The 14,415-nt window shown below is 52.3% G+C and overlaps 4 protein-coding genes across 4 annotated transcripts; 3 read left to right on the top strand and 1 right to left on the bottom strand.

Annotated features, from left to right (window-relative positions):
* Positions 1-666: 666 nt before the first annotated feature.
* On the top strand, positions 667-1,790 carry GT037_004478 (uncharacterized protein; the record flags this gene model as incomplete). Its single annotated transcript, XM_038929525.1, has 6 exons — positions 667-669; positions 725-824; positions 947-986; positions 1,037-1,115; positions 1,160-1,571; positions 1,627-1,790. The coding sequence occupies 6 exons, from the start codon at positions 667-669 to the stop codon at positions 1,788-1,790; spliced, it is 798 nt and encodes a 265-aa protein (XP_038787797.1).
* A 685-nt stretch (positions 1,791-2,475) lies between these two features.
* On the top strand, positions 2,476-9,633 carry GT037_004477 (cysteine proteinase; the record flags this gene model as incomplete). The annotated part of the gene is made up of 5 exons (XM_038929524.1): positions 2,476-2,680; positions 2,729-4,140; positions 4,916-7,797; positions 7,889-8,895; positions 8,951-9,633. The coding sequence occupies 5 exons, from the start codon at positions 2,476-2,478 to the stop codon at positions 9,631-9,633; spliced, it is 6,189 nt and encodes a 2,062-aa protein (XP_038787796.1).
* Positions 9,634-11,046: 1,413 nt separating this feature from the next.
* On the top strand, positions 11,047-11,658 carry GT037_004476 (uncharacterized protein; the record flags this gene model as incomplete). Its single annotated transcript, XM_038929523.1, has 1 exon — positions 11,047-11,658. One exon carries the CDS (start codon positions 11,047-11,049, stop codon positions 11,656-11,658), a length of 612 nt encoding a protein of 203 aa, XP_038787795.1.
* Positions 11,659-11,732: 74 nt separating this feature from the next.
* GT037_004475 (uncharacterized protein) lies at positions 11,733-14,372 on the bottom strand (the record flags this gene model as incomplete). The annotated part of the gene is made up of 3 exons (XM_038929522.1): positions 11,733-13,842; positions 13,902-14,201; positions 14,257-14,372. The coding sequence occupies 3 exons, from the start codon at positions 14,370-14,372 to the stop codon at positions 11,733-11,735; spliced, it is 2,526 nt and encodes an 841-aa protein (XP_038787794.1).
* Positions 14,373-14,415: the final 43 nt, after the last annotated feature.

Here is a 14,415-nt window from a genome sequence, read left to right as displayed (position 1 = left end):
AGCAGAAGCCGCTATCGTGGTCATTCGGAAAACGATGGCGGTGTCACGATGGATATGTTATGGCTGGGCACCATGGCTCATCCCCACTACGCCGCGGATCCCTCCAGGATGCGTTGTTGTCCTTGGTCCGGGGAGGGATACGCACCGACGCGGGTAAGCCGACCGTTTCAGACTTGCTTGCGTACGCATCGCAGCGATCCGCACAAAGCAGCACAAAGCAGCAAAAAGCAGCAGCGCTCTGCAGGCAGCACTCTGAGGCTGATCTCAGGCGACTCGCCAGGGAAATGGCGGTAGGCGCGTCCCATGTGATTATCAGGGTTGCACGCGATAGTGACGAAACGCAGGGCAAACGGAACCTGCTAACCACACACGGCCAAGGCGCGATGCCGTAGCCGCCAATCGCAGCCCCCAGCCCCACCACCACACACTGACTTGCGTCTGCAACTCGGGAGAATTGGGGGGTTACATGCTGGCAAACTTGTCGTTTCCTATCTGCTCGTGCATTCGTCTGCTGCTGAGCCGCTGATCTGAGGATTCCAAAGGAACAACTCGGAAAGCCGGTTTCGGAAGACCGGGAATTCGCCGAGTAGCATCCCTCGAGTTGCTAGCAAGACATTGTGGAAGGTCTGACGACGATCAAACCTACACCCCTCTGTAGCATTCGAGATGGTGAGTTCTGCTGGACCTTGGTGGCGTTCCAACAAACACACACTGATAACCATAGCCTGCTCTCTACGAACAATTCCTGCTGTTCGGAGACAGCATAACCCAAGATTCCTTCTCCCAAGAGCGCGGTTTCGGTTTCTCTGCAGCCCTCCAAGCTGGTCAGTCGACATGTCGTCATCTTCCCCCGGGTCGCTCTTTCTTGCCTGATGCAGTTCTTCGTGAAGCTTCCATGCTGATCACTGGCTCGGACCGCTGCAAACGGACGCTGATACCCTACTAGCATACATACGACGACTCGATGTAGTCAATCGCGGCTTTAGGTTATGACGTCCTATTCTTGCAGCTGTAGCCAGGACTAATACTACGGCAGTGGGTACAACACCCGCCAAGCTCTCCAGATACTCCCCGCGATCGTGCCTCCGCCAGATCAGGCTAAGATCCGGTTCATGGTAAGACTCGCCCATGTCGGACACTACCCCAACTAATAACGCAGACCGTCTTCTTCGGTGCCAACGACTCGTCCCTACCAGATGCGCCCAACAAGCAGCACATTTCGCTCAACGAGTTTATTCAGAACTTGAAGGACATCATTTTCCATCCAAAGATCAAAGCTCACAACCCTCGTATCATCCTGGTTGCTCCGCCCCCAATCAACGAGCATCTCTGGTGGCCAAGAGACCAGTCGAACGGGTATACTATCGTCTCGCGTCTAGCCAGTACGACCAAAGCATATGCCGATGCAGTTGTCGAGCTTGGCGCCGAGCTCAATCTTCCCGTCGTGAATCTTTGGAAAGCCTTCATGGCGAAGACGGACTTCAAGGCAGACGCATGGAAGCTCGGTGATCAGCTGCCTGGGTCTCTGGATGTTGCGCAGAATGATGCCTTGGTGGACCTCATGTACGATGGTATGACATCTGCCTGGCATTTTCGCCTTCAGTCCCGTGCTAACTTGACCTGTAGGCCTCCATTTCAACCCGGCAGGCTACGATATCTTGTACCAAGAATTGATGAAGGTAATTGAACAGCAGTGGCCGGATCAGATGCCCGAAAAGCTGTCCATGGTACTGCCGCCTTGGAATGATCAAGAAGCATGGAAGGCATGGGAAGCCACTCAGACAGCTTAGACTATGCATCAGAAGGGTAAAATCGCGTACACGAGCAGGTTTAATTATATGTGTTGAAGGTCCGACAAAGCGGGGCTCTGGGGAAGGCCCCTGGCCGCACCAATCAGACAGGGGTGCATAACTCCGGCAGCATGTGGTTAGTGGCGGCGTCGTTCCCCATGAGCCTCAGAATAGCATCGCGACGACAATACGCATCATCGTTCCTACAGTCGACTGTTCTCGTTCCTGTTCTTGTACCAAATTTTTCTGAGGTCTTGTACAATACTTTGCCCATTTTCTTAGGGCCACTTCGGAAACCGCCTGATCTTCGGTAAAGAGCGTTGTTGCAAGATCGCACCTTCTGCTTCCAACACCCCAACTGACTACATCGACCAACGCCTGGCGCTTGCCCTCCGAGGCCCCAAAACTGTCGCAGATTCTTCGCGCATCTTAGTTACACCTCCAAATCAAACGCGTTGCCATTCGATAGCCGCCTTCAAACATACCCTTGCCGCTTCTTCGTTACCACCGATCGAGACGTTCGCACAGGACAAACCCTCAGATTGCCAACCCGGAACAAGTACATATAGAGCAAGCTGAGGTCGGTTCCAGTCGTTTTTCGGTGTTCGTTGGTTGGGGAACCCCCCGAGGGAAGGCTGGTGTCTCTTTGTTGAGCACGTCACCAAGGGATGAGAGAGTAACGGCAATGGATCCCCAGAGCGTAGCCTTCCAGCCGCGCGACGATCTCTGGCGCTTCCAAAGCGAGATGCTCCGAGTGCAAGAGAACCAAGCCGACCTCGCTGATCGCGTCGCTCGCTTGGAGCGCAAGCACGAAGACGACTCGCGTCTGAAGAACGTCTGGGGGACATCATCGCCCTTCCCTTCGGTGTTGGGGGGAACCCCTCAACAGGGTGAGAAAGTATAGATCGGAACGTGAAAGCCTGGCTGACACATATCAGTGCCCCTGCAGCAGCCGACCGCCGAGCACTTCACAAACTTTGACGACCAGTCCAGCAATCTCATCGGCAACCTGCAACTGGACGCTGATGAAGAGCCTCGTCGCGTAGGCGCCACGTCCCGTGCGAATAGTGTTCGCTTCGACGAGACGGCCAACCACGGTCACTGGGCACATGCATCGAGGTCGTCGTTGGACCTGATACCCCGCACTGGCAGTGGCATGGGCGGCCATGTCATGAGCGAGCGCAGCTACTCTCACAAATCAGATGGAAGGCAGAGCTCTGCCGGGCACTCGGTACACTCCATGGCCTCTGGTCGCGCGAATAGTCTTACTAGCTTTGGACCGACAACGCCTCAAGACGCCCCAGGACTGGCTCCTGGCTTGTTCATTCTCGGCTCCGTTCCTGCCATAATACGTTGCTGGCTCAACACTAACTTCAGGCACGATACCCTGTTGTACGCAGCAGTGTGTTCAGGCTCATACACATCCTATCTGGACTCTTACATGGTCCACCACCTAGGCTTCCAGGATCGCGTCGTTATGGGCGAGGATGGTGTTCGCAGAATCAAGCTCTCTGTATATCTCCCAGAGGCTGTGCCTATCTCAGCGTCTTCGCGATCCGACAGTCCAGCTCCGCAGCTCCCTTTGGTGGGGGTGGATTTCACTGTCACTGAGGAGCACAATGCTGAAGTCAATCCAAAAGCTATTCAAATTTTCCTTGGCAGCGATATGCTTCGAGAGCATAACGCCGATCTTCTTTTCTCTTCTAGCCAACTAACACTGTATGATGATGACCGCAGCAAGCTTCAGATACCACTCGTGCGCCCTGAAGATGATCGCGCTTTCAAATTCTTGCACACTAGCGGTGCTTCCACGGCGCATCTAAACCGCACAACTTCAGCTCTTGCTTCAACGCAGTCGGGCCACATGATCGAGAGTTCCGCCGCTTCAGCAACTCGTGAGCCTTATTCATCGACTGAGAAGTCGAATGACCAAGGACCAGCGACTGGTTCTGATGACGGCGGGTCCAATGGACATGGGAGTCTTGAACAGCGACCTCAACTCGGACTCTCCACATCGAATCGCTCTGACACCAAAGATGCTCCAGACTCAGGCCTCGCTAGTGGAGTGCCGCGCACGGGTGCATCTCCAGCTATCTGGAGCAATTGGCGCCGTGACCAAGCAGAGAAGGCAAACACGGGCTCTTTGGATTGGGCTAATGTGGGTAAAACTACCAGCTCAAATCCTAGTTATCAGCGACGTGATACAGGCATCAAAGTTCTGAAGCCCTCTAGATCGACACGTACGTTATCCACGTCAAACTCATCGCCAGTCACAGGACAGTCGCGCTTTTTTGATGACGGAAAGCGAAGGGGCGAGGGCGAGGCGACCAGTGACCTTGCGCCTCCTCAGGTGAAGAGGACTGTGTCTGGAGAAAAGGGCAGGGAAAACGTGCCTGCATTGTCGAAACCTCGATCCGCGAATCCAGTTGGCGGCGCTTCTGCTTTTGCATGGCTGAACAGCAGCGGGTCGAAATGAAACTTGACAGATTTACCTAGTCTCTGTATCATAAATACCCAATAGACTGCTGCGCTAACAGTATAATGACTGCTGAGCGGGGCTCAATCACTGTTACGTATGATTGCAATACGCTTCACATGTCTTTGTTCATGACTTGGGCAAGGAAAATTGCCACGGTCACGGTCTGATGATGTGGCCAAGTAGTGTTTGGAGATGTAGGCTGTAAGGCAGAGCTCTGTAAGTCAACTTGTTAGTTGTGCACCTGCTCGGGGTTTGCTTTGTATGGACGGTGACCAACAAGTGTTCAGTCCTGTCAGATACGCGACAGGGGTGGAGCATTCACCGCATCGCCAAGCTCGCTTACTCCGCAAGGCTGAGCGATTCGAAGCCGATAGTGACGACGGCGTAGAGCACGGCGCTGCTCTCATTTTTGCGGACATTGCGCTTTAACCCCACGTTTGCTTCACCGCCGTGTTACTGTGTTTGTGAACAAACAGGCGTCATTCTCTTGGTACTGCGGCCCTAGCTACGCGCTGCATAATCTTTCTCCGCCTTTTGCTTGCCCTTTCACCCTCCTTGGTTCGCCTTGTACAATCTGCCTTGAAGCTCTTCACGGGCTTCACGGTAGGCAATCAGCTTCAAAACGGCCTCCACTAATAACAAGAAGCGGAAGATCGTGGTCCCGCCAAAAGATTCGTCCAACCTCGACGGCAACCATTCACCGAATGTGGGAAGCGTCGGTGTAGGGTCCCCTCGCTCCTCCCCGCAACCCTCAGCGTCACCACCGCGCTATCTGCCACCGCACCTGCACGACGAAGTTCTAGTTGACGCTCCTGACTCTGGAAGTCTTGCCGCGAGAGACAACAGCAATTACACGGGGGCAAGCTCACCCAGCGAGGCCTACGCCAACCTGACCCTCGACAGCCGCGAGGGCTCCTTCACCGATCTCGATCGCATACGAACCGCCGAGCAACACTCGCAGAGACCTCCCCCACGGGCATCGTCACCCGCCAAGCGCCTCCATTCAGACATGGACGATAAGCCCGACGCGCAGTCGGACTCCCGAGCCGGCAAGCCCCTGCCTACAAGCACACCACAGCGCAGTGCGCGCGCGACTTCGGTCGACATGGCCGATGCGCCCAACGGCAGCGGCCTCGACACCGACATGCCCAGCATCGACGAGCAGGTGACTCGCGTCATGGGCATGATGTCCACAGAGGCTTTGGTGGACAGGCAGGAGGGCTATGTTATCTCTGAGCAGTGGCTAGAGCGTGTCTGGGCAAGGACGTCGGAAAACATAAGCAGGCCGAATGACTTCAGCAAAGACGCAACCGAGGGTCCTGTCGGCGCGGTAGACAATTCGCATCTCGTCGACACGGAGCTGATGCACGAGGACCTGGTCGACCAGCATGGGGAAGACTTTGTCCCGCTCAGCAAGGCGGCGACGCTGGGCCAAGATTTTGAGATCCTGCCCCGCAAAGCATGGGACTTGGTTCAAAGCTGGTATGGGCTCGACAAGTCAAGTCCTATCATACGTCGGTACGCCCACAACACGGTACCAGGAGGAGTAAGCGAAGACATTTCCTACGAGCTTCACCCTCCCATCTTCACAATCCGAAAAGCGCGAAAATCTCCAAACCCCACCGACAGCGCCACACCAGCCGCAAAGCTCGTTGCGAGCAGATACGAGAGTTTCGTTGCCTTCATTGAAGCCGCGAAAAAAGCCGCCGGCATTGACCTCAACAACAAAGTCCGCATTTGGCGGATACTCACGCCTGCTCCCACAGATCAGCCCCAGCCATTGCAACCCTCTGGCATGTTAACACCTGACGCGTCCCCTCGTAACGGATCTCCCATTGCGCCAGCACCTGCTCAGCGGCCTTCGCTTTCCATGAGCGTCGAAAGTTTCAATGGTCTTGCCTTTGGGTCGGAGCGCGAGCTGGTTACTGGCAAAGATGAGAAAGACAACGAGGCTTCCAACGAGGACCTTACTTTGGCCGATGCTGGTTTGACCCAGGACCAAATTATTGTACTTGAGGAACACGATGAAAAAGGCGAATACATAGCAGAGACCACCAAAACGGCGTCAAAGAGCAAGACTAATGCTTTGGTTGGCAAGAGCAACCCTAACAGCGGGCGGAGCACTCCAACGGGAGGCCCTGTAACGCGTGGAAGGAAGCAGAATGGCAAAGTTCGTGGCCACGTCGGGCTTACGAATCTTGGCAACACGTGTTACATGAACTCCGCTCTCCAATGTCTACGAAGTGTCGAAGAGCTAAGCATGTACTTCCTAAATAACAAATGGAAGGACGAAGTCAACGTGGACAATCCCATCGGTTTCAAAGGTGTCATCGCCAAGTCGTATGCCGGGTTACTGAGCTCTATTTATGGCTTTGACAACAATTCCTCCGTCTCGCCCAAGGACTTCAAGCTCAAGCTAGGCAGGGCTAACCCGATGTTCTCTGGCTATGGGCAGCAGGACTCTCAAGAGTTCGTCAGCTGGCTGGTCGACGCGCTCCATGAAGATCTAAACCGTATCATCAAGAAGCCGTACCTAGAGAATCCCGACTCTGATGACAATACCTTTCGCGATCCAGAGGCAGTCAAGCGACTCGGTGAGATTTATAGACAGAATTACTGGGCGCGTAACGACTCTGTAGCCATGGATTTGTTCAATGGATTCTACAAGAACACCATGGTGTGCCCAGATTGCGAGAAAGTTAGCATTACTTTCGACCCATACAGTCAGCTCACCTTGCAGCTGCCGGTAGAGCAGTCCTGGTCTCATACCATCACTCACGTGCCACTGACTGGCAAGCCTATCCAGATTGAGCTTGACGTCGACAAGAACACCACAATCAAAGCTTTGAAAGACTTTGTCGGCAAGCGCGGAGGCGGCGTTCCAGCCAACCGCATAATGGCGTCAGAGGTCTACAGCCACAAATACTATCGACACTTGGACGACGCTTCCACAATAGCGGAGTCGAATATAGGCGCACGAGACGACATCTACTTTTATGAATTGGAAATGGCTCCTAGCAACTGGCCAGTTCCTAAGAAGAAGGGCTCCAAATACCGTGTGATGCTTTCACAGTCCTCTGATGAGGAGATTCCGGAGACAGTTTCGCCGCTTCATGACCGCGTTGTATTCCCAATGTTCCACCGGATACCCAGCCAGTCCGCATACAGGGCGACGGGACAGTCTATGGCATTATGGCCTAGCTTTATCGTCCTCACCAGAGAGGAAGCGAAAAACTATGACACAATCCTCCGAAAGGTTTTGGCTAGGGTTGCTGGAATGACGACTCGCCCAATTCTCAGTGAGCTCAGTGGACAAGACCAGTCGCGTCCTGGCTCCGACGTTGTGTTGACAACAGAAGAGGACGCATCACCAAACGATCCCCAAGTCCAGGATGGATCTGTTGAAGGCGAGGACATGGTTGAGGTTACAATGACGGATGCAAAGGATGCGCCTGTAGCTCGAACTAGCGAAGTTGATGAAATTCCTGAGATTCTTCGACCGGGCAGCTATATCCATCCGGAGTTCAGGTACGTACAAGGCATCCCCCTCAAGGTTTAGCAGCGCAGAGATACAGGAGAGCCACTTTAGCTTTGGCAACAACAAACTGACTTGAAACAGGAATCTGTTTGAGATGAAACATACAAGAAAGAGCTCGGAGATCGTTACCACTGGCTGGAGTACCGTCGATTACTCAAAACCACTTGAGCCTATCTCGAAGCGAATCAAGATACCATCATCCCGAGAGGAATCTGTACAATCGTCTGCTGCTGGAAGCGAGACTACTTCCAGCGATGAAGATGAGGATGCATCCCAGGCCACCGTCGTTGACGCGGACGCAGTGATCGATGCAGCCAATGTTAGTAGCGACGAGGAAATGCAGTCCATCGAGCCAGAAGCTCCAGAGTTCGCTCGGTCTGGCCGCCAGAACAAGAAGAAGAGCAAAAAAGCGCGCAAACACGAGCGCAAGATGGAACGAAAACACAAAAACAACAAGAACTTCAGGAACAAGAAAGCAGGCAAGGTGCCAGACCAACCGAACTATCCGGATGATCCTGAAGACGAGTCTGACGAAAGATTGCTTCGAATGGGCGAGGCTCTTGTTCTTGATTGGGATTCCAAAGCTTATGACGCTCTGTTTGGGGCAACAACGGCAGATGATCCTAGGGGCGCGGACTCGATGAAGTCGATTGAACTCCTCGACGACCCAGAGCTTCAGGAGAAAAAAGAGAAGCGTGCAGCCCGTCGCAAGCATGGCATCAATCTCGATGAGTGTTTCAATGAATCCTCCAAGAGCGAAGTGCTCTCGGAAGACAACGCGTGGTACTGCAGCCGTTGTAAGGAAAGGCGTAGGGCAACAAAAACACTCGAGATCTGGACTGTTCCCGACATTCTCATCATACATCTCAAGCGCTTCAGTGGAGCGAGAAACTTCCGAGACAAGATTGAGGATCTGGTCGATTTCCCCATAGAGGGACTAGACTTGTCTGGCAAAGTCGGCTTCTCTGAGGGCAAGGATCTCACTTATGATCTGTTCGCTGTCGACAATCACTTCGGTGGGCTTGGAGGCGGTCATTACACAGCCACTGCGCAGAACTTCTTCGACAAGCAGTGGTACGACTACAATGGTAAGCCTATCCTTGTGCTTCTTAAACATCGTTATGTCCATGCTAACTTCACCAGACTCAATAGTGACGAAATGCGAATCGGGCCGGAAAGCTGTATCAAGATCAGCCTACCTTCTGTTCTACCGACGCCGTTCGCCTGTCCCTTTAGGCCCTCCCTCCCTTCAGCAGATTGTAACCGCCGACATCAGCAACCCCGGCTCTGACGAAGATAACGACACAGAACTTCGCTCCCGCTCACCTGCGGGAAACGGCTTGCGCCTCGGCGATTCGTCCCGCAATGGGTCGTCGAGCGCTGGCGCAGTCGCAGCGGGAGCCGTAGCCCTGCGCGCGGGTGGTTATCCGCGCTCAGCAGCCGCGAACCGTCCAAAGAACGGAGTCGCAGCCGCGAGCCAGAGTGATGAAGAAGAGCTGCCGGCCTATGCCGATGATGAAGGTTATGCTGACGAGATACCGTACAACACCAGCACTAATGTCTGGGATGATGCTGACCAGCCGGTTTGGAGCTTCAACAGCCTCAACAGCACGGGCCCGGGTGGTCGCAACGACTCCGACGACGACGGCATTGCATCCGATACTGGCGCTCTGGGTTCAGAAGCTGACGAAAGTGGCTTGGGTAATAGGCTGATCGAGGACTTTGGTGACGACGGCCCAGTAAAGAGTGGTTGGAGTGGTGTCAACACACCTATTACACATCAGGACGACGAAGTAGCTGAAATAAGGCTCGTTGGCGACGAGTGAGAACAAGTAGAGAAACCAGAAGACGTCCGAGGCTTCGTATACCTCAATGGAGAAATACTGTATCGTTCGACTGAGTGTACAGGTCGCGTTCATGGGCTTGGTGATGGAAAAAGGCGCTTTTAGATTAGACGGATATGACTGATGAGGAGGTTGTAAACAACGATGAACACAGATGACTTGGCTGGGATGACCAAAGGTGGGTGAGGTTTATCCTCAGGGCGTTTTGCAACCAGCATTCGTAGGCGCATTCGTAGGCGTATTATTGAAGACCTTGCATCGCTCACCATGTTCCTGTTAAACTTGTCGCACGAAGAAGCTCGTTCTTTCTAAATTCTCCTTATCAAAGAAGAGAACCAAACATTCCTCTACAGAGAAATATTTCCTCCCACTACACGAAAGCATGTTAAGAGCTATGTATATACAAATAGAGAATTTAGGAGTCTACAAAGCTATTAATCTTTGTAGATTTTCTTAATAGAAGCAAATGTAGGCTGTAGGATACAACTCGTTACTTCTATACCTGTCTAGTTTTTCCCCTGTATGCGGTAGTCTATCATATCGTGCGTGGAATGAATCTACAAGGATACCGGGTGTCTGGAAACAACGATGGAGTTGAGCGCAGCCAATGACAATGGAGCTCAGGGGTTTCTACCACCGGTGATTAAGCTTGGTTGTCAAGCTTCGTGCTGACATGACGTCGCTTCTCCTTTTTCGGAGTCTGACTAGCGTGGCTGACAAAGGGCGACATTCGCGGAATAGGCGTACACGATGTATACGGCACTAGATCAAACCACCGCTTGCGGGATACCGGCTACAAGCGTCTCCACTAACCATGATTTGGCCCTGAACGTGTTTTGGCTGGTCCAAGTAAGATACGCACATGTGCTACAGCGACTTCCACACTTGCACTCACTGTCATTAAAACACAGAGCAGAAGCCAGTATTTTCTCTCTCTCTTCAACAGGAACGACATCGCAGCATTTCTATACTTGCATTTCCCAGCAATTGTAATGCATCGTAGTCTTGGAACGGTTTTGCAGAAGCGAAGCGAGTGTAAGTGATATACAGCAAGGATAAGTATTATCAATACATCTGGATCCGCCTATGACGATCATCCCTCCCCATCGAGAAAACAGTCCGAACCGCATACCCGGACTATGTCCATTTCGAGCTTCCTTAACCCTGGGAAATTGACAATGACGAGCATTGCTCATGCGAAACTCAGAGTCAACATCTGCCATGTATAAACAAGTTTCGAGTGCTAGAAGTGGGAAGCATATAAGAGTATTGTTCTCCTTTCTAGTCGAGACACATCACGAATCACTCGCTCACTATCCTTCCTGTGCATATTTCGCCACCCGTTTCTTCAACATCCCTTCCTAATTTGAAAAGAACTCCATACACAACGTCAAAATGCGTTTCTCCCACCTCGCCGTCTTCGCCCTCAGTGGCCTATCCCTTGCTAGCCCGGTTGTACAACAAAAGCGTCAAGAAAGCAGTGTAGAGTCCCTGCTCACCGATCTCTTCGCCACTGTACAAATCTACACGGGAGCCATCAATGCCACTCTTGCTCCGCTCTCGACTTCTTCTTCTATTCTTGAGAAGACTGCCGCCATCCCCCAAGTAGGCGAGCAACTCAACAAAATCACCGCGGCTATTACTTCCACCACGTCTGAGATCCGCGAACTCGCTCCTGCGAACGCCACACAGCCCATGGTGCCAGCCAACGGAAACGAAAAGCGCTCTTCCACCGATCTCGACGCGTCTCAGCCCAAAGAGAAGCGCCAACTGATTGCTGCGGGCGCTCTCCTTGCTCTCATCATCGTTGAGATTTTCGCTACGATTACGGCTGCCGTTGCAATTCTGGGTCTCGCTGGACTATTGATTTTCATCAACCCGTTGACGAGTGCGTTGGGTTTGTTGATCTTGGCGGTACAGTTGGTGCTTAATGTTGTGTTGGCGGGCGTTATTGCGCTGCTAAATAGTCTGCTTGCTGCTTTGGCGCTCGGTCTCAGTGGCTTGTAAGGGGAAGGGATGCTAGAGGATACAAGAAGCGTGTTTGCATATGTATTACTGTGTCTTTAATTGAATGTCGATTCTCAACCACCGAACAAGTGATCTTGACATCTCACACTATTTGCCCTAGTTCGTCTTTCAATGCAAAAGCGCCTCTTGCAACCAACTATATCGCAGTCCGCCGTATGTTCGTGTTCAGTCTTGTGTCTTTCCAGCTCACTTCTCGTGAGAAGCTTTCCGTCATTACAAGTTGTACACTTGCATGTTAAAACGGCTGCTGTAGCTTTCTGAATATCCCCCGGCTTCGGTGGTGCACATGGGTCGCGCCATCGGATTTGCGTCGTAGATGCCACAAAGAAGTCGTCAATCCATTCAGGCGATTCAGTAGATATTGAGGGGTCTTTTCTGGTTGTTGCCTTGCTAGCATTGAACTGGAAGGGGATGTGAACTCCAGAGTCTGTGGCTGTTCCAGTGATCGTAGCGCTAGATGCTGGAGAGCTTACAGCGCTCACTGAATTGGAATTCGATGAGGCAGTCCTCCCAGGGTCGCTTTCTGACCCAAGTATCACGCTTGGTATTGGTTGTGGGTCCAGCAACGCAATGACAAGCTTTTGGTCGAAGTTGTAATTTGGGAGATCGACTCCATCTCGCATCGAGACAATCCAAACGATCTCGTCCTTCTCTTTCGAGCTCAGCATCTTGGATTTTGCCACCTTGGTCATCGTGTCTAGGAAGTATTCGCTTACGACATCGAAGTAAGCTCGCTGGAAGATGCTTTGAATGTGTTCCGGAACCATCGTCCGCAGGTTGAGCATAAAGTCGCCCGTTTGGCGTGTGCACGCCATGACTTGATCGTACGTTTGCGTTTTTGAAATTGGAAAGTGGCCTACGGCCCATGTATGTGAGATGTCATCGACGCGTCTTATTTGTTTCCCTGAAATCTTCGACACCAGCACTGACATGACCTTGGAAAGAAGCGGCTCTTCGAATGTCTCTGCCGCTCGAACAAACGGCTGGACGCCATCCGCATCTTCGGCTTCAGGATCTGCGCCGCCATCGAGAAGCATCTGGAGACGTGGAATAAGATCTACGGCAGGGCAATCCGCAATGCACTTACGCAAAGGGCTGATGCTGTCTCGCGCGGCTCGATTTGAATCTACGCCTTTTTGAAGGAGCACTTGAATGTCGCGTAAAGTATCGGCTGGATGCCGTTTCTCATTTGGACAGCAGCCCAATATCTCATATAGGAGGGAGCTGCCATTATTGATGGGCGTCGGCATAAAACTATCAATAAGCCATCTCGCAAAAGTAGGAGTCGAATGCCACAGTGCCTGGTGCTCAAACGTATGCTTGTAGGGAGACTCGCAGGGGTACCCTTGGAAGTGTGATGGAAATTCGACGCCCTTGCTGATGAACACTCGAAAACAGTCGAGCTCATCCGGCGAGAGCTCAGAAGCCCAGTATGGACGATTTTCCCATGGCTTGACAAACATGGCGAAATTTGACGGAATGACGAGCTCCGGAGGCTTGCAATGAATGTCCGCTCCAGCGCTAAGAAGCATATCCATAATCATATGGCAGTTTTTCCGAGCGGCGGGATCCATGTAAGTGTTCATTCTATGTAATAAGCATAGCTGCAATGCCGTGTGAACACCAGGTTTTCCAGGCGCAGGGCCAGCATCACCGACCTTTGCACCTCGATTAAGAAGGATCTGGACAACATCGGGAACGTTCCAGAATACTGCTTGACGCAAAGGACTCCAGCTCGAGCCTGGAAGCCCGTTAACGTCTGAGCGACCGGGCTGAAGCAGCGCCTGAACAGTATAAGCTCTGCCGTTCTTGATAGCATTGTGCAAGGCTAGGTCTGTTCCGAGTGGGTGTTTGGAGCCTTTTGCACCATAAGCGAACAAGACCCATATAATCGGTCCGCAAGGCATGCCACAAGCGATATCGAACAAGGTCTGATCCGGGTGTTGGAGTATGACCATCTCGTTCAAAGCAGGATGGTCAGCAAATCGAGCACCTGATTCGAAAGGCAGACCTATGGGATCGTTGATATGATCAACGTTACCGACAAGAAGCTTCTCGAGCTTTTGTAGACTGCCTTCCAAGACTGCACTAACCATGTCCAGTACTACATCTGAAGATTGTGCAGGATCGTGCGACCATGTCTCCTCGAACGATGGCTGCAGACTACTGCATGGTTAGCGAACACGCAATGCAAACATGGAGAAGACCAGGAATCTCCGTACTCTTGTGGCTGATTCAATAATCCCAGAAAAGTTGGCTCCGCAACGGTACCAGCTCCATCAGCGATTAAAGCCGGCAGACTAGCCACCACCTGCCAGCCCCCAGTCCTCGTGCAATGTTCCCTAGACTCAGGTTCTATTGTGATAACTTCAGCCGGCTCGACTGATTCGTCGTTGCGCTGATCCGTCTCGCTTGAACTTTGTTCGTTTGGTAGTCGCGCTTCACGACGCTGTCTTGTGATCTTTCGCGATTTGTGCCTCATGATACCCCATTCTTTCAGTTTCATACGATAGGCTCGCGTTCTATACTAGTTATTAGCAATAATGCCAGCGTTGTTCCATCTCGTCGAAAACTCACGAAGCCCGAAACTTGTGTTTGCGTTCCATTAGCTCTTTGACTTCTTCCAAAGGCTTTTTTTGCACAAAAGAAAGCTCCTTGATCACATCCTGCACCAAATCCCAGTCCTTCGTCATCTTTTATAATGTTGCGACTGCAGAGTGCACCTTTCTACGTGCC

This window comes from Alternaria burnsii (assembly GCF_013036055.1).
Source record: "Alternaria burnsii strain CBS107.38 chromosome Unknown 698, whole genome shotgun sequence".
Classification (NCBI taxonomy): Eukaryota; Fungi; Ascomycota; class Dothideomycetes; order Pleosporales; family Pleosporaceae; genus Alternaria; species Alternaria burnsii.
Note: the sequence above shows the minus strand (reverse complement) of the source record. Positions and strands in the feature narration are given on the sequence as shown.